The sequence below is a fragment of the Podarcis filfolensis genome, assembly GCF_964270895.1.
Source record: "Podarcis filfolensis genome assembly, chromosome: 12".
Classification (NCBI taxonomy): Eukaryota; Metazoa; Chordata; class Lepidosauria; order Squamata; family Lacertidae; genus Podarcis; species Podarcis filfolensis.
The window spans coordinates 40501207-40524534 of NC_139614.1; the positions used below are offsets into that span (position 1 = coordinate 40501207).

The 23328-nt window shown below is 42.2% G+C and overlaps 1 protein-coding gene across 11 annotated transcripts in view; it reads right to left on the reverse strand.

Annotated features, from left to right (window-relative positions):
- NRP1 (neuropilin 1) overlaps window positions 1-23328 on the reverse strand; it is a 139763-nt gene that overhangs the window by 70818 nt on the left and 45617 nt on the right. For all 11 annotated transcript variants that reach the window (XR_014540460.1, XM_083579409.1, XM_083579413.1 and 8 more), the window contains one exon: window positions 3941-4122. Coding sequence is in view for 10 of the 11 variants with exons in the window: in XM_083579409.1 (XP_083435535.1) it covers window positions 3941-4122 (182 nt within the window). In the remaining variant the exon portion in view is untranslated. The remainder of the gene's footprint in view (window positions 1-3940; window positions 4123-23328) is intronic.

A 23328-nucleotide genomic window follows, 5' to 3' on the forward strand; every position in this document is an offset into this window, starting at 1 on the left:
TCGAATCCCCACGGTGGGGTGAGCTCCCGTCTCTCAGTCCTAGCTCCTGCCCACCTAGCAGTTCGAAAGCACCCCTAAGTGCAAGTAGATAAATAGGTACCGCTTTATAGCGGGAAGGTAAACAGCGTTTCCGTGTGCTGCGCTGGTGCTGGCTTGCCAGAGCAGCTTCATCACGCTGGCCACGTGACCCGGAAGTGTCTGCAGACAGCGCTGGCTCCCGGCCTCTTAAGTGAGATGAGCGCACAACCCTAGAGTCGGACACGACTGGCCCGTACGGGCAGGGGTACCTTTACCTTTACCTATCTCACACACCTAAACTGACTCCCACTGCCTGTGGTCTGGGGAGCCAACAGAGCTGGGCTGATTACACACAGAACAACTTTATAGCCAAAATCTGGGTGGTGCTGCAGACCAGGAAGGATCAGGCAAATAGTTTCCACTGCCGGTGTAATTATGGTGGAACAGAGAATAAGGTACTTCTGCTGCTAGAATTACCTGTTCAAGCCACCTGGTGTCTGGACAGGCAGTGACAGTCAAGCCTGACTTTATAACGTACCCAATACAATAATTTAATAGATGAACACTAGATAAGAGATTTTGCATTCAGTAAATTTATTAATTCACCATTAATTTGGATGCATTAAAATGTTTAGACGAAAAGTAAACGTGAACTCTGTGTTTCACGGTAACTGTAACTCTTAGACCACAAATACATGTGCAATCTTTTCCATCTCTGTACATGACAATATCGTTTCCACTTTGATATATTGTGGCATAAACTTGAGTTAGAATTACTTTGGGACCTATAACTTTCAATATTCTGACTTTTGTGTGTGCGAATTCTCATTTATAATGTTACCTTAATGTAACTAATGCCTTTCAGAAGGAGATTTAAAGGATCATACGAGGAAATAAATGCATGAAACTGCTGAGTTGTCACTGAAATGTCAAGGGGAAAGGGCCCCATTGAAAATGCTCACTTTTGCAAATGGCTTATGTAGAGGCTCTTTCAGTAGTTTTCCCAGTGCATACCAACCTTAAAAGTCCATTGCTTAATTGGCAAGGCGCTGGAATTGCGGTCTCTAAGAATCTAAATGCTTTTGTTGTGGAAGGAAAACCTTTGTTCCTATAAAAGTTAAGACCCTCGGGGTTTACTTTATTCATTAATTATCTAGTTTTGGTTAGAGGACTCTCTCGGCTTCTGAATGTGTCATTAGTCTGCTTCCAAGTACAGCCAAAGCTTGTGCCAAAAAATGATCTCACTGCTACTCAGTGGCCAGTCAATAAAGATTTGACCAAAGAGCAGGGAGACTAGGGACCATTTGCCAGTCCTTCGAATAGTGGAAAACCTTCCTGCTACCCTCAGGGTTGCATTCTAGTAGTACAGCATTCACTCACAGCATGCTAGGTTAAGGTAGGTAGCTGTGTTGGTCTGACGCAGTTGAAATAAATAAAAAATTGTCCAGTAGCACCTTAGAGACCAACTAAGTTTGTTCTTTGGGAAAGATTGAGGGTGAAAGGAGAAGGGGACGACAGAGGACGAGATGGTTGGACAGTGTTCTTGAAGCTACCAACATGAGTTTGACCAAACTGCGGGAGGCTGTGGAAGACAGGAGTGCCTGGCATGCTCTGATCCATGGGGTCACGAAGAGTTGGACACGACTAAACAACTAAACAACAACAAAGTTTGTTCTGGGTATAAGCTTTCATGTGCGTGCACACTTCTTCAGATACACTGAAACAGAAGTTACCAGGCTGAAAACTATGGCGAGACCTGGTCTGAATAGACATATTGGATTCTTGTCTCATTACATATGCTAAAGCTATTTTTGTTCATCTGCATACTATCCCTTGCTTTTTCCTGTAGGACTAATTGCAGTCGTTAACAGACGTCAACAGGTTTCCCATACCTTTGAGTCAATCACCCATCTCCTACTACCCTTCTGAGAAAAACCCCACCCCACCCTCCCACTATATATTAGGTGACTTCTGTTTTAGTGTATCTGAAGAAGTGTGCATGCACACGAAAGCTTATACCCAGAGCATGCTAGGTGTGAGGTTTGAAAACCTATGTTAAGTACCACCCACCACCCACTTTTTTAGCAGAAATGCTCTGATGATGTTCTTCATTATCTGCTCCCTTTGTTTTCTGTGGGAATCCTGAGTGGACAGAATAACTTATCAACTGCAAAGCTTACCACATTAATAAAAACTGAAATATTTTATTGTATTTATTATTTCATTTATGTTCCACCTTTCCTCCAAAGCGCTTAAGGTGGCATACATGGTTGTCCCTCTCCCTGCTTTATTCTCACAACCACCCTAGGATATAGGTTATAAATCACATAGCAAACAGTCACTATTATAAAAAAGGAGTCAACAAATTCTAATTAAAGTGTGTGTGTGTGTGTGTGTGTGTGTGTGTGTGTGTGTGTTTGCTTTAAAAATATCAACAGCACTGCTGTTGGACTCCACAGTTTTGTTATTAGGAATAGTGGATGAGGTGACACCAAATAAATTTAAGAAAATAGTGAGCAGTGTAAATTACTGTGAGAATATTGCTGGATGCTATCAGTATTACAGTACTATGAGTAGTACAGTAGCACAGAATCCTAATAGTAGGAAGGATGTGAAAATGCAAAACTAATTAACTAAATAAACCAGTGGATTATTTTTGTAAATTTATTCAATAATGGAACAAAAGAGCTAATTGCCAGTATACTGGAAAGAGAGGTCTTGGAACTAAATTTAACAAATCCAATAATAGCAGAATGGATTTTAATTACACATTTAATTAAACATTCAAACATATGATGTAATTTAAATTAAGATGCATCATTATATTTTTTCCTCAGCCAACACTTCCCCTTAGGTACATGAACTTTATCTCTTTATTTAATGAAAATGTAAGAATGTCGCCACACAGCTCCCATTGGAGGATTTGCAGTGCCACAGCACAAACCTGGATTTGAATGAAGTCAGGGCTGGGTTGAAGAGCAAAACTGAAGGCAGGTTGCACAACAGCAGTGAGTATGGCATGGGAGTAAGAAAGGGAAGACACCGAGAGGGGAAAAGTTATGGTTTCAAACAACATCAGAAGTTTGAATAAAGCAGGGATGGAGGGAAATGAGAGGAAATTGGCAGTTTTAAACAACAGCAGAGGTCTGAGAAAAGTGCCTTGAAGTTTAACGTGAACAAGCAGTTTGCTGGTGCACAAGTTCAATCCTGGCACAATGTTCTTGGCTTGTTTGGATGAAACCTGGATTTAGATCAAACAGCAAACCAAAGCTTATGATTTCTTACTCCTGGAGCAGTATGGTCAACAAAGCTGCTCGTTTGTGTTAAACCACAGTCCACATCAATTATGGTTTAATATAACATGTGAACAAAGACATAGGGATTTAAGCATGTCCTGCCATAAGCAGCAAAAGGATTATTTCTGTTAGGGATTAGGGAACAGAGCACGTGTGGGCAACCTGTGGTCCTCCAGAGGTCTTTAGACTTTAACACCCATCAGAAAAGGCAACATGGTCAACGGTCAGTGGTGATGTGAGTTATAGTGCAACAATATCTGGAGGGTCACCGGTTCCCCACTCCTCCAAGGAAGTTTATAACCAGCATGACTTTCTTGTATGATTTCCATAAAAACACTACTGAAAACAGAATTCTAGAAGATATGAATGTTAAATATGTTTTCATCAAGATAGGCTAAGAGATAGCAACTTAACTACAGTTACTCTCTGAGCTCCATGGGTGAGTAGACATTTGAACCCAGGATTCCCATTAATACAACACTCTTGCACTGATCCGTTACAAATTGCTATTTTAATTACCCCCATCCCCAATACTAGGCCTCTTCAGTTTGAACAATCCCTACTGTTAATATTTTAGGCTTGAAATAATTAGCGTGACAAAATAACCTTAAATTATTTTTGCTCACCTTTTTTGAAAATTTCATAGCGAATGGAAAAGCCTGCTCCATGAGTTTCATAATCAGAGACAAACTTGATTAAGAGGTATGGTCCTGTAGATATCACAGGAGGAGGGGCGATCTTGCCGCAAAACTTTCCCCATACTCGGCCATTTGCATTGTCTCCATCAATCACTTCAACATAATCGTACCTGGTAGATAAATTGAAGAAAGAAACTTTTAACTTCCAGGAAAGAAAAGAGAGCTAATTAATTTAGGAACCATAGCCATGCAGCATACATAATGAAGAAAAATGCTAGCCTGTTTGGAAGCTGCGTTATTCTGAGAGATGTAAGCAAAATGCAATAATTAAAATGGACTACATCATGTCTGTAGACATCATCTGGCAACATGGAACTATTAGGAAGAATGGTGCCCATTATGCTTACAGACAATGTCAGCTAAAGTAACCAATTAACAAGCAAAAGGAAATCTCATGAGCACAATTCTGTATTATTAAATTGCATCCTTTGTCTATAGCGGCATTGTTATCAATACATAATACACAGCGTTCTTTTCAAATGGCGAAGTTCTCGCCTGAATTCTAAAATGCCTTTTCAGCTTTAATTTCTGCATAATACTTTAATTTCTGTATGTAGCTCTCTAAACATAGGTCCAGAGAATAATTTATGAAGCTCTAAATATTTAACGCTCTTTACTACTCCACTGTATATCTTAGCACATATTCTTTTTGCATCACATCACTTGAAATATCTGTATAACATTAGATCTGTTGCACACTCAAAAAAGAACCCGGCTTTAAGTTTTATTTTGAAATGTCTAATCTAAGTGACTGGATTGATTATATTCATACAGAACACAATAATGATAATTTATATCCTACTGTTTCATCTGCATGGGCATGTTAAAATACACTTCTGTATAATAAACTCCAAATGAAAGGATAAGAGATGAATATTGCATTGATTGAAAATGCGTATCTGCCTTACACAAACTCAGCCATTACTCTATCTAGCTTAAAGTGGTTCACTCTGACTCAAAGCAGGTCTTCAGTGCCATAGAGCAGGACTTCACCACCAGAGAACCTTTCAACCATAGATACTGAGGACTGAACCCAAAACCTTTTCAATGCAAGACACAGATTCTACTAAGGAGTTATGCCCCCTCCCTTATTGATATTGGAAGTTTACCTAAGTATAAGAGTGAAATCAGCAGCTAAAAAAATTATGGGTCAATGGCCAGGACCAAAAGAATCACATAACTGGTTCTGCACACCAAGGAAGGCTATGAGCTTGTTATTTCCCAAATTTCCCAATGTGCTATTGCAGTAATCCTCAAAAGAACTTCATCTCATTTTAAATGCTTTAGAATGCTTTCTATTATTATTATTATTATTATTATTATTATTATTATTATTATTAATTATTGCATTTGCTGTCCTGAGTTCCTTCAGGAGGAAGGGCAGGAGTTGATCACTGTGGTCTGAGGGCAAGTTCCAAAGATCATAGAAGCTCAATCCACAGCAACTTGGGGCAGGGCTTTTGGTGTGACTTCCCCTGTTCTGTGGAATAGAATTCCTGTCGAGATACAATTGATGCCTGCTATATGCACTTTATGGAAACAAGTGAATGCATTTTTTGTGCCAACAGGCTTTCCCAGGGGGATAAATGTGTCTTTACCATTAGTGCCCACTTGTTAGCGCTTTAGTCTTGTTTTAAGTGTATTTGTTGTTTTTGTGTTCACACTGGCAATGTTCATGTCATAACAGCAAGAGAAGAGCCTGTTGGATCAGGCCACAGACCCATCCAGGCCAGCATCACATTCTCACAGTGGCCAACCAGATGCCTGTAGGAAACAAGCAGGGGCCTGAGTACAAGAGCATTCTCTTCCCGTCCCCTGTTTCCATCAATTGATATTCACAAGCATTACAACATTGGTGACCACATGCTTGTGGTGGTAGACAATTTTGTCTGCCTGGGTTCCACCATAACCAACAATCTCTCAACTTTCTTACTTTTCTCCAAGCAAAAGTTTAAACAAGTTTTTAATTATGTAACCCATTTGTATAATGCCATGATGTATTACAAGTTATGTCCAAAACAGTTCTGCTCTACCTTGGCAGTGTAAAATGAGATTTTATAAGATTCCAAGCATGTGCACTCAGCATTCAGCAGACCAGATGTCCAAATTGGTTACTATGAACTATGGGACCAGATAACCCAACCAAACCATCATTTATCAGATGACTGTCTTCTCAGTTTAGGTCCATTCTCCCATTTGTTTTTTTGCAAATGTTTTATGTAGTTTACATCCAGATCATGCTTACTTTCAGAAGGGGGATAGTTGAATTTCCAAGTAACTCTGCCACAGCTGGTTCTGGGAACTACAATTCTCAAACCCACACGAAGAAATCTTGTATTTTTGGAACTGAGGAAAGACTGCCTGCCACTGGTTTATACTTCATTAAATAATTATAGCTCTACCAACAATTAACTGGACAGATGTCGTGTAATTTTCCTCTTCCTGTTCATGTCCCCCTTCCTGGCCATTGTTTCATCTACTGCTCCCTCATTACTACAGATCTCCTGTTTTGCTTTTGTACAAAGAAACCCATACATCGTAATGACCACCATAATTTTTGTTCTTGCTAACTACTGTGGAAGGGGAGTGGATTGCTTCTGGCCATGTACAACAAGAGATAGTTTACAACCACAACTCAAAGACTTCAACTTTTCCTGTACTACATCAACATTTTTAGTATTAGGATGTGTAGTTATTTAGGTGTACAGATCCAATGACGTAAATTCAAACTTTTTTTTTTAACCCTGCAAGACAACACTACAACCTACACTGCATCTACAAATATAATTAGTTTTTAAAAACTAATCTCAAATATCAAGGCGAAACAGGGAAAAGATGGGCACTCCTAGGCTGATCCTAGGAGTGAAGGATTGGAACTAGGCTGTCAGAAGGATGCTGGAAAGTCATGAAATGGCATGTCCACATGTTGATTTGAGCCCCTTTCTAATACCTAGAAATGGACCAGTATGGCAAATCTTTTATTTCTTTCTGCTCCATTATGTCGGCTTTTAAAACCCATCTACTAGCTTCCCTCCCACCCCACAATCTCATTTTCTTTTCATTATCCCACTATAACTGACATTAATTTGTTGCATTAATTTGTTCTGGCCATTTTGTCCCATTTGCTATGCACACTGAAATGGCCCAAATTATATCAATGTATGTATGGAGGATTTTTTTGTTGTTGTAATGGCAGTAATGTAAACTATATCTGACAATTCTGAAGTGAGCTGAGGGGGGGAAATGTCTTTACAATGACCAGTGCCACCTTTAACAATGCAGTTCCAAACTGTCTGTGGCCCATTACTTATGTTTACATGAGATCTCAGGAGACAACTGCAAAGATGATATCACTAGTTAAAGTGGACAGCTAAAGGCTCTCTAAATTAAAAATGGCATTACCTCACTGGCTAAAACTGTATGCCAGCTTTGGTATATATCAAACAGAAAATAAGACTGACCCTGATGGTACTGTAAACATTAACATATGTGAAATATTGTTCTAACAGCATTTCCTCTTATACGTCGGATGCTCTAGTAGCCATTGATCAGCATATTAGCTTCACTGTCCTTTTTCAAAGGCAAGGAAACAAAAAGAGGAAATGTTCACTCTGAGACAGTTTTGCAGATGTTTCATGTGGTTAAGATGGCTCAAAAAGAGATCAGAAAGACGGATTTACAATTGCCCTGCCTTGAAAAAAAGAAGAAGAGAAAGAATCGAGGTTTTCCTACACATATGTGTCTATGACTATAGCATAACTGTTTGCTGCAGTCTTTCAGATTAGAGCAACAGTATTTCTCGTGGGTCAGGGTGATACTTGTGGGTTCTTGCACCTCCCGGGATTGCTCATGAGCGCTTATTGTTTACATAGATAGTCCTTTCCCCAATTTGTGAAATATTTATTGAAAAGTTAACTGAAAGAAAGAAGGCACACAAAGCTGCCAGCTGCTTTCTAAATTTAGCTGATCAGCTGCTTGATACACAGCTCAGCTGAAGCTGAAACACTAGGATTTAAGCTGTTTAAAATGAACCAGTCAAAAACCTGATATTCTGAGAATATGGGTTGTGAGGATCAATACAGAACTTAGCGTAGGACAAAGTGGTTCATGGGATGGATCAAGCACACACCTGACTCCTGCAGCTCAGCTCACATTCATGACACTATTGCTCACTACTTTTTCCAAAAGCTTTGCTGCAAGGTCATAGGTGTAGGCTGAACTGTGCATGTGCTTGAGCCAATTCTAAGAATGTAAGAAGGGCCCTTATAAAAATGCAAGAAGATCTACGTAGTCAAGTATCCTGTTTTCACAGTGATCAAGTGGATGGGAAGCCATTTCAAGCATGTCTGCCACATTCAGATTTGGGAAAGGAGTGCAGTTATGTGACAGACTGCACACTTTGAATTCAGAAGGTCCCAGCCTCAGTTTCCAGCATCTCCAGTTCAAAAGGAATCACAGGTATCACTGGCAGGCGACAAGAAAGGCTCTCTGCCTGAAAGCCACCAATCAGAATAGAATATACTGGCCTAGGTGGAGAAATGATTTGACCTTGGTGTGAGGCAGAATCTAGGTTTCAATGGATCCACCAATCCCCATTATTAAGTAATCAATTTGGTATTGTGGTTTGGCCCTCAGTTTCACTTATCTCCACAGTAATAAATTACCGTAGCTAACATCTAAGTACTTTGTCTAACTAGGGTCTGCAAGACTCTCTAGTCTGTGAAGATGTATTTGGAGATTTTAAGCAGTTCCATTCAAATAAATGGGACTGAACTGCCTTGCATCTAGTTCAATATGTAAGGACCTGGTAACATCTTGGTAGCAGGGGTATCCACTTTCTGTGCACCAGCAATCCTTTCTAAAGCACAGAACAAGCACTCTAGCAGCAATTTAGGCCAACTAACCATGAATGAGAGGTTGGCTCTTCAGTATAGCAATTCCTGCCAAATGAGGTTTAAGCTACTCATGATATGTTTTCTTTCCTTGATGTTTTCTTTGCTTATGTGAAGGCTGGGCTTCAATGTGAGGTTAACATGAATGCGTTTGCGGAAGTGAATCATAACTTTATTTATGTGCTCCAGCTTCCCATTTCCAAAGCTGATGCTTTCAGCCATGCAAAAGAAAACGAACTGGTACCCTCCACATCTATTCTATTTAAGGCCAAAAGCAGCTGGGAAAGGGAGCAGAAGGGGACATCATTGTTCCTCTTCCTATCCTGGTCTCTTGTTGGAGATTGCAACCTCAGCTGCTGATTTGGGCAGGAAGGAAGGAAGGAAGGAAGGAAGGAAGGAAGGAAGGAAGGAACTACATCTGATTAATATATGTAGCTAAAAGAACTTTAGCCAACACAAATTAGCAGGACTAGGGAGGACCTGCATCTGCATATAATGGGAATCAATTAGTTTGCTGCTGAGCTCCCTACATTTAACTGCTTTCAAGAGTAAACACCTTCCAGAATCCCACAGTTTTAAAGCCAGAAGAATCCCCATGATGTTTGCCAATTCCACTGTAACCACAAAAGAAACTAAGATGGAATCCCCCCCCCCACATTGTTCTGCAGAAGTAGTCAAATTGCTTTCACAGATGTATTAAGATCGCAAAGAATGTAATCCAGCCTTCAACAAATTCTGCATCTAGTCTGACACAATTATTGCTTCATAAATTCTGTGACATCCACATGGCAAGATGAGCAGTGAGTATATAGATGGGAAAAGAGAAAGTGAAAACAGCCAGTGGTCTGTGAACATCCCATCCTAGCAATAAATAAAATTATTCAGTCCTAGAAGTTATATCAAAGCAATAAGCTTATGCTCAAAGTGTCCTTAAAAATGCAATTCATGGGGATTCCTAAATGAAGCGCATCTGTCATTTCAACACCTATTTCAAAACGCCACCCAAGTCCACAGTGCAATAGTTAAAAACAAAAACCTGAGAATGTACATTCACAACTTGAAAACAGCATTGTTACTGAAGAAGCTAGGGAAAGCAGCTTGCATCTCCCTCTGGAGTTGGTACCAGTTCCACTCCATAAGTTTGTCATTAGAAAATGCTGTGCCAGGGATGCAAGTTGGCACACTGGCATTCCTCTAAGGAGACTAAATGTGTCACTTCAGCAGCATACCCAGACAGGATTGGCACACATCCCAGGATGCTGAGCTTGCATTTGTGGCTCTCCCAGCCAGCAAAATCATTGCTCTGTTATTGCTATCAATGGCATGGCAAATATTTTTACAACATTATAGCTCTACAGGGTCTAGAAGAGCATGGCTATCTGAATACAGACATGTAGCCAAGTACCGCTTAAAGCTTTGTGTTATAAACAGCAGTGGTATTTGGGGAAATGGGAGAAACAAAATCTGACTACTTGTGGCTTGTGTTTGGGTAGATGCCCAGATTATGGTAAATAAACATCACCATACAATCAAATTTGCACTCCCTAGGTTCTCCTGAGAAATCTCATTTCCACAATGTTTGCAGGCTTGAACAGAGCAGAAGCACTCCTTGTGTTTTAAGGCAGGCTGCATATGGCTCCCTGTTAAATGGAAAGTGGCTCAAGGGCAGGGTGAGAATCTTTCCCCATTTCTTTTCCAGTTCCACAATCAGGGGCTGAACATGCTGCTACTAGACAGTCATAATTTTATGGTTCAGTAAAAGCAATGTCTGGGAAAGATTCCCGCCAGAATTGCAAACGAACATAGAATCCTCTAAGGATCTTTATGCGAGGATTGCAAAAGACTATTTTGAAAGCGTTGAGTTACGGCTTCAGGAAAAAGGGTAGGGAGCAGTTATTTTAAAAAAACTTAAAGAAAGGAAGGATGAGATCGTGTTCATTGTAAACCTGCTCCAAAATACAGGTTGGGGAGAATTCCACATTCCCATCTTCAAATATTAGACAACAGTGAATTGCCCATGTCTGTTTTTTTTTCCCTTCTGAACAAACCTGTGACCTCATACGTGATGCATTGCAAACACTGCTGTTGGTAGTAAAGACAATTGTATAGCATTGCTGAGTGTTGAAGTCAGCTACTGTACCAACTTACTTATTAAATTCCTATCCCATCCTTCTTCCTAAAGGAGTCAGGCTTGGCACATTATTTATACTGGAGAGATTTCCATGTCAATGGGCAATAGGATCTTAAAGTTTCTGCTTTATGAGTTCATGCAGTATATATGCTCAGAGCTAGAATTGTTCCCCTTGATCCTATCAATCAGCATTTGATCTATGTGTTGAATATTCTCCTCTGAGTATTGCAAGTCCTCCCCATGGGTGTTTCGCTCAAGACACCTGGTAGAGGAAATCTGCCTTTATTGGAAGCAGCTTAAAATACCAGCTGTTTCCATAAACTCTGGGTATTGCATACGAGACTGAGGGTGTAAGGGGTGTGAAAAATGTTTGGAAGGTTGTATTTTCAAAACAATAGCACATGTGAGTTTCGGGTGTCTGTGTATTAACATACAGCAACAGACAGCAAAATTCATAGCTGTTTTTAGGGGGAAACAGAAAATAGCATGAGATTCAATCACAATTAAGTAATGGGTGTTCAGATCAGTTTGATTCTTGTGGAGGAAAGCAAGGAACATTTCCAACAAGAGCTGCAATCATAACCTAACCCCACTTATCTGGGAGCAAGCCCCATTGAATTAAATGGGACTCACTTCTGAATAGAGATGGCTAGGATTGCAGCCAAGTTTTATTAACATTTGGGTCTGCTATTAAGTTAGGATAAGCAAAGGATATATTATGTTTGATTACATCTGGTTGTTTTTATTTCACACACAGCTAGACTAGCGAGAGAGAAGCAAAAGCCACAAATTACTTGAAGGAAGACTTCCTGCTTCCAGTGCTTCAATAGACCCATATACCAATGCTGACGATAGGCTGAGACTGTGGAATTTACAGCTGTTGACATCATATTGTGGACAACCTGGGTGCCAGACTTCCCAATACAAATCCCAGGTTTGTTATGAAGAGACACTGAGATCAGATAGGGTGCTATTAGTTTATCTAGAAAGATAAAGCCAAAGATATATGCAATGTACAAAACTGGTTGTTGCTTTCTCTTATTACAGCTTACACATTTGAGACACTTGCTCTAAGGCATACTCAAAATAATACATTTCTTAAGGAAAAAAAAACTTTAAAAATACATGTAAATATCTTAAAGAACCTAGCTAATTAGCTGAGTTCTTTAAGTTTTGGCATTTTTTGTGCAGCACTTATTCGCCCAACCCTACGTTTCACACATGCTTTAAAAGTTTCAGTCCATGCCAGTGGTTCTCAAACTTTGCCCCCTCCAATGGACGCCACGAAAATTACTGAGGGCCTTGCCAGACCACTTAACGATTTTTCTTCCTGTTGCAGCAGTTGTAATGCGCTGTGCTAGATGCTGTATGATTTGCGTGCTGAGGTCCCCCAAAACACCCCTACCCCAATAACTCACACATCACTCATAAATTTTTGTTTAAGGTTTTTGGCATAGTTTTGGCCACAACTTTATTAAACATACAAATTGTGAGTGGTTGCTTAGGCATTGGTTATGACTAGCTGTCCCCCCCGCCTTGGGGGACAGCACTGACTCCCGGATTCCAGCGAGAGCCAGTGTGGAGGAACAAGATCAGGGATAACTGGAGCTGCGACACAGACCCTCAGCTTCTCCCCGCATGCTCCCAGGAGCTTACGCGGCCCGCACCCGATTCCAGGGGTTTGGACGAGAGGATGGTAAGCCCCTGAATTCCTTTAACAGAATTTCCATGCAGCAGCAGCATTGGAGGGGCAGGCACAGCCAATCCATACCCCTCCACCAACCAATTTAAACCAATGCCTAACCGCCTTGCTTAGGCATTGGTTATGACTAGCTGTCCCCCCCGCCTTGGGGGACAGCACTGACTCCCGGATTCCAGCGAGAGCCAGTGTGGAGGAACAAGATCAGGGATAACTGGAGCTGCGACACAGACCCTCAGCTTCTCCCCGCATGCTCCCAGGAGCTTACGCGGCCCGCACCCGATTCCAGGGGTTTGGACGAGAGGATGGTAAGCCCCTGAATTCCTTTAACAGAATTTCCATGCAGCAGCAGCATTGGAGGGGCAGGCACAGCCAATCCATACCCCTCCACCAACCAATTTAAACCAATGCCTAACCGCCACAGAGCCTTAGCTCACCGCCAAACCACTCACAAATGCAACCCTTCCTTCAATCCCAAAGCAACCGTAGCCAACCAGGTGTCGTTCCCCATAGGGGAAAGATGTACCCTAAAGGGGGCAGCAGCCTTGAAGGCAATCACAGGGTGCAAAATCACGGAACCACCTGAAGCAAGGACCTATTTTATTTTACTTTATTATTTATTTTATTTTATTTTATTTTCCACTGCCTTATTAACATGCTTTCCGGCCTCTTCGGTGGTAGTTTGTCTAGGCATTGGTTCCCGACTAGCTGCACCTGACCTCAGCAGGGCAGCACTGACGACTGGGCCCCACCATATTGTCAGTACAAGCAAACATTGTGGGGGAGCAATGAATCCCAAAGCAACCGCATCCAGCCAGGTGTTGTACCCCATAGGGGAAAGATGCACCCCATCTGCCCTAAAGAGGGCAACAGCCTTGAAGAAAAACAGCAGGGTGCAATATCACAGAGCCACCTAAAGCAAGGACCTATTTTATTTTATTTGTTATTTTATTTTATTTACTTTATTTATTTTATTTTATTTTCCACCGCCATATTAACATGCTTTCTGGCCTGCTCGGTGGTAGTTTGTTTAGGCATTGGTTCCCGACTAGCTGCACCTGACCTCAGCAGGGCAGCACTGACGACTGGGCCCCACCATATCGTCAGTACAAGCAAACATCGTTGGGGAGCAATGAACCAGGATCAGACTCAAGCTCACCCCAAATGCTCCCAAGGACTCTTGCGTGGCCCTACCCCTCGAAAGGGGTTGACAAAAGCATGGCAAATCCTTGGATTCCTTTAATGGAATATCTTTGCACATTGGAGGGGACAGGTGCTCAAACCCCCCCTCCAGATCACCTTGAACCAATGCCTTAAATTATTTTGAGTCCAGGGAGAGCTGCCATCAACTCGAACCAAGCCCTCTTGCATGCAGGAATGCAAACTTATGCTGGAGGAAGACGGCAAATCATTCTCGCCTAGCTGTACCACCAGCACTGCGGGAGGACCTGCACAGGTCACACTTGACCGCACCAAAGGAAGGATCTCCTCCCAAAGCATTCCCCATCTGGACATCCAGTATATGTTCACATGGGCAGGAAGACTGAGATGGCGCCCCAGTCCAGACTCGTCAGCGCGCTTGCCAGCCGAGTGTATGCTATGGCCCAAATGCGCACAGCTGCTCCTATGAAAAAAGGAAGTAACAGACAAGCATCAGCACAGACATCATTGTGACACTTCCTGATATAACCCTTGTCAGCGTCAGACTTCCAATGACCCGTATTCACAATCCTGTCTACTGACAGGCCCCCAGTGTGCAGCCTTTGCAGCAGCCCTATTCAGAAGGAATGAGGCGTGTTCAGCGGTAGGCAAGCCGCAGGCCGTAATAACTGGTGCACGACGTAAGCACATTGATGCCTGGCTAACAGGAACCCATTTTCATGCACTAGGAGCGGGCCAGCCCCCAGGGGAATGAAAAGCCAAATATTTCTGGTATCCATAACTGGGCAAGGGCCCTCCTCACCTGTAACGGGAAGCCTGATTGTGGCACTCCTGCCCACTAAGTCTGTTTTAGAGTTCCCAACTCTAATGACAAGCTCCAAAGCAGATAAGGAAAAGTCCTGAAGCAATAAGCCTCCAGACTCTCAGCCCCGTGCTGGCTCCAACAACCATTTCCCCAACCCTCAGTGCACCAAAATGCAATGGAATACTGAAAGGAATCTCGCCTTGATCTTTTACCAGCAAATAAGCTTTAGCTTGTTGCAGATACTGCATAGGTAAAATTGACCGACTTCCTGCCCACTGTCCTATGAGGTTGGAGCCTATTCCAACCTTCCAAGGCCCTGCGCACTACAAACTTTATACAAAGGTCTCTGAAAATTAAAGCTTCAGTATAACAGACATTGCAGCGGACTGAATTCTTATAGTTATAACAGCATGCCCAATCTGCAGCAGGTGGACCAAATACTGCAGGATATGCTCAGAGGATGGGGGCCAGTTCATCGGAATGGCCAAGGACTGCCAGCTTAGGGCTAAGAAATCCATCCAGGCCTTCCCATAAGAGCTAAAAGCAGAAAGGGAAATGGAAGCTGCTGCTCTCTGTAATTACTAATTGTTGTCAAAATGCCACAGGTGGTCTGGAAAAGTCTGGCAGTAGCTGAGTGTCTGGAGCCCAGGATCCGAAGCACTCCATCTGAAAATGGGATAGAGTGTCAGTGACATAATTAGAGGATCCCGTAATCAGGAGAGCAGAAAGCACAATATTAAACCTTAAGCGGCGCAGCTCAAAAGCGTGAGCGGAGGGGCGGAGACTCTGCTGGAGCGTGAGGACTGTTTTGCCAAGACGCTCACCACTACCTGGTTATCAGACCAAAAGCAGATCTGATGTTCACTGAACTCCTCGGGCCACATGTGAACTGCTACTACAATGGGGAAAACTCAAGAAAAGTTAGATCACATGATTGCCTCACCATACCGGGCTTGAGGCCATGGCTTTGCACACCAGCAGCCCCTGAAATAAAAACCAAAGGGCAAAGATCCAGCAGCATCAGCATGAACCTGAAAATCCCTGTGCAAGTTCCAGGTATCCTGCCATGGCCAACTACTATTGCATACATTTAGGAATTGCAACCATTGCATGAGATCCCATTGCATATATGAGAAAGGTAAGGGGACCTCAGGCCGCAGGCAGCCTGGCCTAGTGGAAAGGGAAGGGGCGGCCTGGGGCAACCACTCTGCATGCAAGATTAATTAAGTGACCCAGCAAGATCGGATCTGATGAAGCATCACTTGCTACAGAGGAAGTATTACAAAATAACTTCCTTCAAGGCAGACAGCTTCTCCATAGGCAAGTGGTATGTTTTAGCAAACGATATCCATCTGGATCCCTAAATAAAATGGGAATATGGGCAAAAGGTATTGAGGTATTGCTTGCCAGCTTCCAGCCCCTGCTTGGGCAGGGGGCATCTTGTGCTGCCATCATAATACGTAAATTTACAGGGCTGACGCTGGCCAGAACCCCTAAAGAAGTCCCGACAAAGCTGCTGCCGAGCCAGCTTCCTTTTCAGACACACACTCTGTGCAATGCAACTACACACTCCATGCAACACAACTACACACTCCGTTCAATGCAACTACACACTCCATGCAATGCAACTACACCCTCCGTTCAATGCAACTACACACTCCGTGCAATGCAAAAACGCACTCTGTGCAATGCAACTACCCTCCATGCAATGCAACTATACTCCCTGCAATGCAACTACACGCTCCGTGCAATGGAACTACATACTCCGTTCAATGCAACTACACACTCCGTGCAATGCAACTACACACTCCGTTCAATGCAACTACACACTCTGTGCAATGCAACTACACACTCCGTGCAATGCACACACACTCTGTGCAATGCAAAAAACACACTCTGTGCAATGCAACTACACCCTCCGTGCAATGCACACACACTCTGTGCAATGCACACACACTCTGTGCAATGCAACTACACACTCCTTGCAATGCGCCCACAACCACACTCCGTGCAATGCAACAACACACTCCGTGCAATGCAACTACACTCCGTGCAATGCAACTACACTCCGTGCAATGCACACACACCCTCCATACAATGCGCACAACCTCCGTGCAATGCAAATGCAAATCTCTCATGCAATGCAATGCAAATGCAGCCCGTGCAGCGCTGTGCCCTGCAACGCACAGAGCAAACTGCAATGCGGGCACGCAAAGGTGCTTTCTCCCGCTTGCATATTGCAAACGTGGCGCCTGTTACATCCCTCGCAGTGAGGGAACCACCAAAAGACCCTCGACACTGGACCTAAGTGTCCAGGTAGAGCAATGGGGGAGCATGCAGCTGTCCCATATAGGGACCAATCCTGCAACCTAGGCATTACCGGCAAAAGCCCTGTCATAGTCCGCAAAAACTAAACAATGTAAGGAACCGGTGAAACCAATGCTTCATGGACCACATGGGGACACTATTCAGGCCGGAAACGCTTCCAGGCCATTGAATTCTAGGGCAAAGCCCTAGGATCACGTGCTAGGCCAGGCATGAATGTGTCCATCAGAGACTTAAAAATTAACTGCTACCTGTAGCAGACTTAGGCTTGGAAGTTATGTGCAGGCCAAATAGGCCTCCCTGCCTCTGCTCTTGAGAATCTTAGTCTCATAGCAATATTAAAGGAACTCAATATAGTGCTCCCGCCCAAGGCTAGATTAACATTTGGCCAACAGCGCTGCACACACTCAAATAAAGCCAACCTTCGGGGGTGCTATAAACGAAAGCGATTCCAGCTAAGCTGGGAACAGCCCTGACTAGCCCCACAATTTACAACAGGAGAAATGGGGGAAACCTTTTTTGCGAAAGAAAGCCCCTAACGGGGACTCTCTCCCTATTGGGAAAGGCAAGCCACAGATACAGGGAGAATCTTCCCACAGGGCAGGGTAAGGGATGGGGTGGGAAATCGAATAGGAAAGGGGAATTAAATTATTTAAGGGACTAAAGAGGATTAAAAGAAGGGGGAAATAAAGAAATGTAACCAGACAATGAGAAGATTGCATCACTGTCCTCCAGACAGTCCAAGTGCTCCACGTGATCCGGTTCCCACATTGAAAGAGAAAGCAGCTTGCTGTAAACCTTGTTTAAATAACCTGTTCCCACCCCCAAATTGGCAACATCCATTTTATCCCAGCAACTCAAACAGCCAATCCTTGCCAGGCCCCTCTATCTTATACTGCCTGGCAACTATGGGGTGTCTTGCTAGGCCCCATCCGCAACACGTGCTCTCCTTTAGTGAGAACACGCTTTTTAATTGCATTTTTGTTCCTTAAACACCAAATATTAATACAATAAAATGCAATATAAAAGAAACAATAAAAATACAACTAGAATATATATATATATATATATATATATATATATATATATATATATAAAATGCAGACACACTGCGGACCACCTGAAGCTTCACATGCTTCTTCAATGTTGGTCTTAGTGACCATGTGACATTATTTTGGAGAAAAAGCGGTCAGATCTTGATCTGGAGCATAATCTCAATTTAAAGTATATACTAAAGTACGTTTTTCATCAGAAAACAGGCATGCAGCCCAATCCAGGTTGGGATTCTGCAGTTCCTTTTTCTTTAAAACAAAAGCAAAAGGTTAAGCACACTTGTTTAAACATGTACCTGGCATCAGGAGTAGTTTGCCCCTGAAAAAACTCAGGGCCAGCAGAGGCTGTCCAATCTGAAGGACACTTGTAAAATACAAAGGTGTAAATGACCTCTCCAACCAGTAGATGGTGCTGTATTATTTCCTTACTGCTTAGCTGATTTTCTGCATGTTTCCTTCTAAGAAGTACCTCGAGGTGTTACCTGTCACTATTGTATAACCCTTCTACTATCTGTATATTATGGTGTCATGGGAGAAAAAGATATTTCCTGGTAGACTGCCTTGGTTTCTGGCTGCGTATAACAGAATCGAACTGGGGGCATGCTGGACAGCTGCCTTGTGGATATGCCCACAAAATAAAACTTCCATTTGGATGCCCACCACTGATGTTAAACCAGGTGGTGAAGTATAAGTAAACGTAAAACAAATGTGAAAGAGCAGCTACCTAACCCAGAAAGAGATTATAAGACATAGAACTATTTGTTACACAGATCCGAGGTTGTCAGCAAAACTGACAGACTCAAGCCCTTACCCTGCAAGGCAGAGAGCAAGGGCGTTTGAGTTTGCTACTTTTGAAAGCAACCTGTGCTCTGTGTATAGATTATATTGGTGCTCATAGCAGCGTCTTAAAATCTGGTGATGGAGAGTTATCCAGCTTTGAATGGCAAAGAAGCTGCTGCTGTCCTTCGAATGTGCCAGTGGGTGCAGTGATCTTGTCCTTGTCTCTCAGCTGGCATCGCCTTCCCAGGCTTGTGCTGAGAAGAGCCAGCGTGGTGTAGTGGTTAAGAGCGGTAGATTCGTAATCTGGGGAACCGGATTCGCGTCCCTGCTCCTCCACATGCAGCTGCTGGGTGACCTTGAGTTAGTCGCACTTCTCTGAAGTCTCTCAGCCTCACTCACCTCACAGAGTGTTTGTTGTGGGGGAGGAAGGGAAAGGAGATTGTTAGCCGCTTTGGGACTCCTTAGGGTAGCAATAAAGCGGGAAATCAAATCCAAACTCCTCCTCTTCTTCTTGTGCTCCAAGCTGCCAGAGCAAGAGTGTGAGCACGACACCCAAACTTTAAGCACCCTCACGTGATGGCACACACAAAAGCAACCTGCAACTTCTCCTACAGAAAAGTCGCTGCTGTATTAGTCTCTTCAAGTCCCTCCTGGTCCTGGGGAACAGCAAATGAGGGGATGGAGGAGATTCTATGCCCCCCATCTCAGGTGCCATCTCTTCCTCCAGCCCCAACTTCTGCTCTGCATTCTGCACCTCCTCTTCCCATCTCCACCTGCTCAGATTCTTCCCTGGTCTCCAGCCCTGGCTCATGCCAAGCGCAAAACTCCATAAATTTCTTCCTCTGGATCAGCCTCTTGCCCTCATCCTCTGCTACCCATTCTTCAGAGCCCTGCCAGCCCCTGATAACACACAGCATGCTCTGCTCCTCAAATGCACATCACGCCCTCTCCTCTAACTAGGGGAGGTGGGGTCTGGGTTGCATTGTAACACAAATTTATACTATTTGCCTTTCCCACACCAACAGGCGAACTTAAACACAGCAGTCCCTCAAAATTTGCACTTCCCCAAATTTTGTCATGCAGTTCTACGAAAGACAGGGGTAAACACAGACAAAAATGCTTATATTGGTGAAAATAATGGTAATTATATTATAACTGTAATGGCATTATATTAGGATAAATTGATTCCTTTATTTTTAAAATAAAAACTGCTGTGGCGCTCTCAGTGCTGATGGTTCCTAACTCCCTTCAGCTCAACCAGTATCACCAGCGGTCAAGATTGATGGATGCCATAGTCCAACAACACCTGGAGAGCCACAGGTTTTCCACTCATGTTTTAATGTGATTATTAAATTATACTACAAATGAGGACCGCTTTTAGAATAGTTTTATAATTTTGAAATGTTTCTATACCACATGAATAATAATAATAATAATAATAATAATAATAATAATAATAATAATAGTAAATGCTATTTTTAGCCATGGAAATAAGATTTCCCTTTGTTAAAGAAGAAATGGTCCGAAATGCAAGAATTTCAAATTGGGTGGTGGTGTGGGGAGAGAAAACACTTAGCAATTTAAAGACTTCAGATTTGATGGCGTTTTCCAGTGTCAAGCTGGTGAAGTTCAGTCTTTATAGGAAATTCACATGCCTTTAATTACTCCAGATCCAGTCCCCAAGTAAAAATGTGACATATGGAAGACATTAGAGTCATTTACAACTTGTTCGCCTCCCTACCTCACTGCAAAACGTTAGTTTCTGCCAACTTTCCACTGTTCTCTGCAAAATAAAAAACCCAGTCTGATTTTATTGGCTGTATAGCTCAAAAGTCACAAGATTTATGAAATTACCAAGTCATTTTTCAACGTTCTGATTCATTGGTATTTATCCATTCTCCAGTTTCATTGCATTTTTTTGTTTTGTTTTTTACAGATCATTTTGTTTCTGTAAAATACTGGGATTTGTTAACAACTTTGCTTGGCAGTGACTTTCTATGGGGCATTGAAGAAATGCATGATAGGAGGGAGAAGCAATCACTAGAAGGCCATAGGAAGCGATCTTATACTGAACCAGACCATTGATTCATCTAGATCAGTATCGTGTAAATGAGTGGCAGGAGCTCTCCAGGATTTTCTGAATGGGGTTAAAAAAGAATGCCTTCTTTTTTGTGAATTGACCTCTAAATCTTTTTTCATGAGGAGTTGATTCCATTATATTGATAGATCATTTCAATTCACATCCGGCTGTCATCTTTTAAGGTCTCTCCCCCGCCCATGATTTCAATTTTACGTCTGTTTTTACGATTTTGTGACATTTTACTTGTTGGCTTTATTATGTAAACCACTTGGAGACCGTATGTTGAACTGCAGCATTTTACAAACATTGTAAATAAAGAGAATAAACAAACGATTGAATGAATGAAGGCTCAATGAGAGCTGCCACTTAGTAAGCTAGAAACCTGGAAACCCTCAAGGGTTAAATAAAAACTATAATAGGACTTAGACCAGAAGCATTAAAAATAATAATCAACCAATTAGTGCAATTTTCTGAGCAGAGTGAACACAACCAATGTATCTATATAAAACAAAACAAAAAAGCTACTAAACCCATTAAGTGTTGCTTTTGATGTGCCCGACTGGTTTAATGATTTGCCTTTGGTTTGATGCTGTTTAACATGTAGTGCTGAATGCACTAATAAGGTCTCTTAATTGGTACGTATGGAATCATCAGGTCCCTTTCTTGGAATATCTAATGAGCGCCGGGCATAAAGTTTGTACCATAATGAGAACGATATCCTTGTGATCCTTTGACGTTCCATGGAAATTTAGAGGACCCTTTTGATGATAGTAAGAACTATGAATCACGTCAGCCAGAATGATTTCAACACCTGGTTTATCAGCAATTACTAGTTAAGATATGTGTGGCCGTAAGCTAAGAAACTCAGCTAAGAAAAACTATTACACTGTTATCAGTTTTTCCTTTAAAATGCATTTCAAATATTTGAAATACTTTATCTGTTGAGGTTAATCAATGACCAGCACTTTGGCCAGGGCTCTTGTTTAATAAAACAGGAGGCTAAAGGAGGAGTCAGGCTGTCAGTGTACATTACAGCTCTATAATACAGTTTATGGAAATTTTCCTCCAGGGTAATCAGGGAGTGATAATCTATAAATGCAGGAACATGATTGATAAGTATATAAATAATTCCATTCAGAAACATGAAAGACCATTACGGCCAATGGCTAAGCACTCAAAAGGCTCCATTATTCTACACCCTTTACTTGGGCTTAGGCCCTGTAATGAACTCCATGTGAATTGACTCCAGAGTATACATGGAATTGCTCTAAGGAATGCATCATTAGTATGGATTAATGATTTCCCCTATATGTCCATATCGCCAGTATGTCTGGCATGCACACATTTACTGCACACAATTACTGAGGACTGCAACACTTAGATAACATTAAAATTATATATCATTGCAATTTTTTTTGGTAATATATTGTCATACAAATAATGTTCAGATCTGAAGACACTGTGATCCTCTGCAGGATCATCTAATCTAGATTTAATTTCTATTGATTTCCAGGTAAATGTATACAGGAGTGCAGCATAAAGATTTTTTTAAAAATGCAAGAACATTGTATGCTTTTGTCATTGCAATAAAAAGAAATCTGTCAGACTTGGTCTAGTCTTTAGTCTAAAACTAAAATTAACCCCTTTGCTCAAAGACCCCTGAGTTGTTTATAACACCATACATAGAGTGGGTTGCACACACACTTCTCCATCTGAGGATTTCTCCCTACCAGATGGATGATTAATTGCACCAAGGGCATGTCTAGAATCACTCCCTGCCCCATCTGCCACCTACACAGGTGGCTGCTACTACTACTATCAAAGTAAGCAGTTCTGATAATCATTTTGGTACAACTCTGAGCTGGAGACGCAAGGTATTTCCCACCAGCACACTGCCCCTTTAAGTGCAGCTGGCATAACTTTCTGGAGACAATGGGTATTTCTGAAGGGTGCTGAAGAATGGTGTGATACAGGAATTGTTGCCTCTCTGGTTACTGTCTCTGTTTGCAGGTTTGATTGTTAATTGCAGTGCCTTAGAATACCTGAAAAAAGTATCTGACCAGAGAGGACCGTGGGATAAAAAAAAAAAAAGTGTGTCAACACCACAGGAAATAATGTCTTACACTCTACCATGTATCCCTCATCTCTCCTAAAGCTGCAATCCTATATTCGCTTACCTGGGAATAAAACCCATTGAACTCAATGGGATTTGCTTCTGAGTAGGCTTGCAAAGGATTAAACCATTAACATCATTTCCTGCTCAAGCAATTCCAGCTCTCTATAATTCTTGGCCTTTGTCAGGGTTCAAGGGTGAAACATGGGTGATTTTTTTCAGGAACTGCTCTGTGTTTGTATCTTGGTATTCTGCTCTAGGAATGTCAATTTCAAACA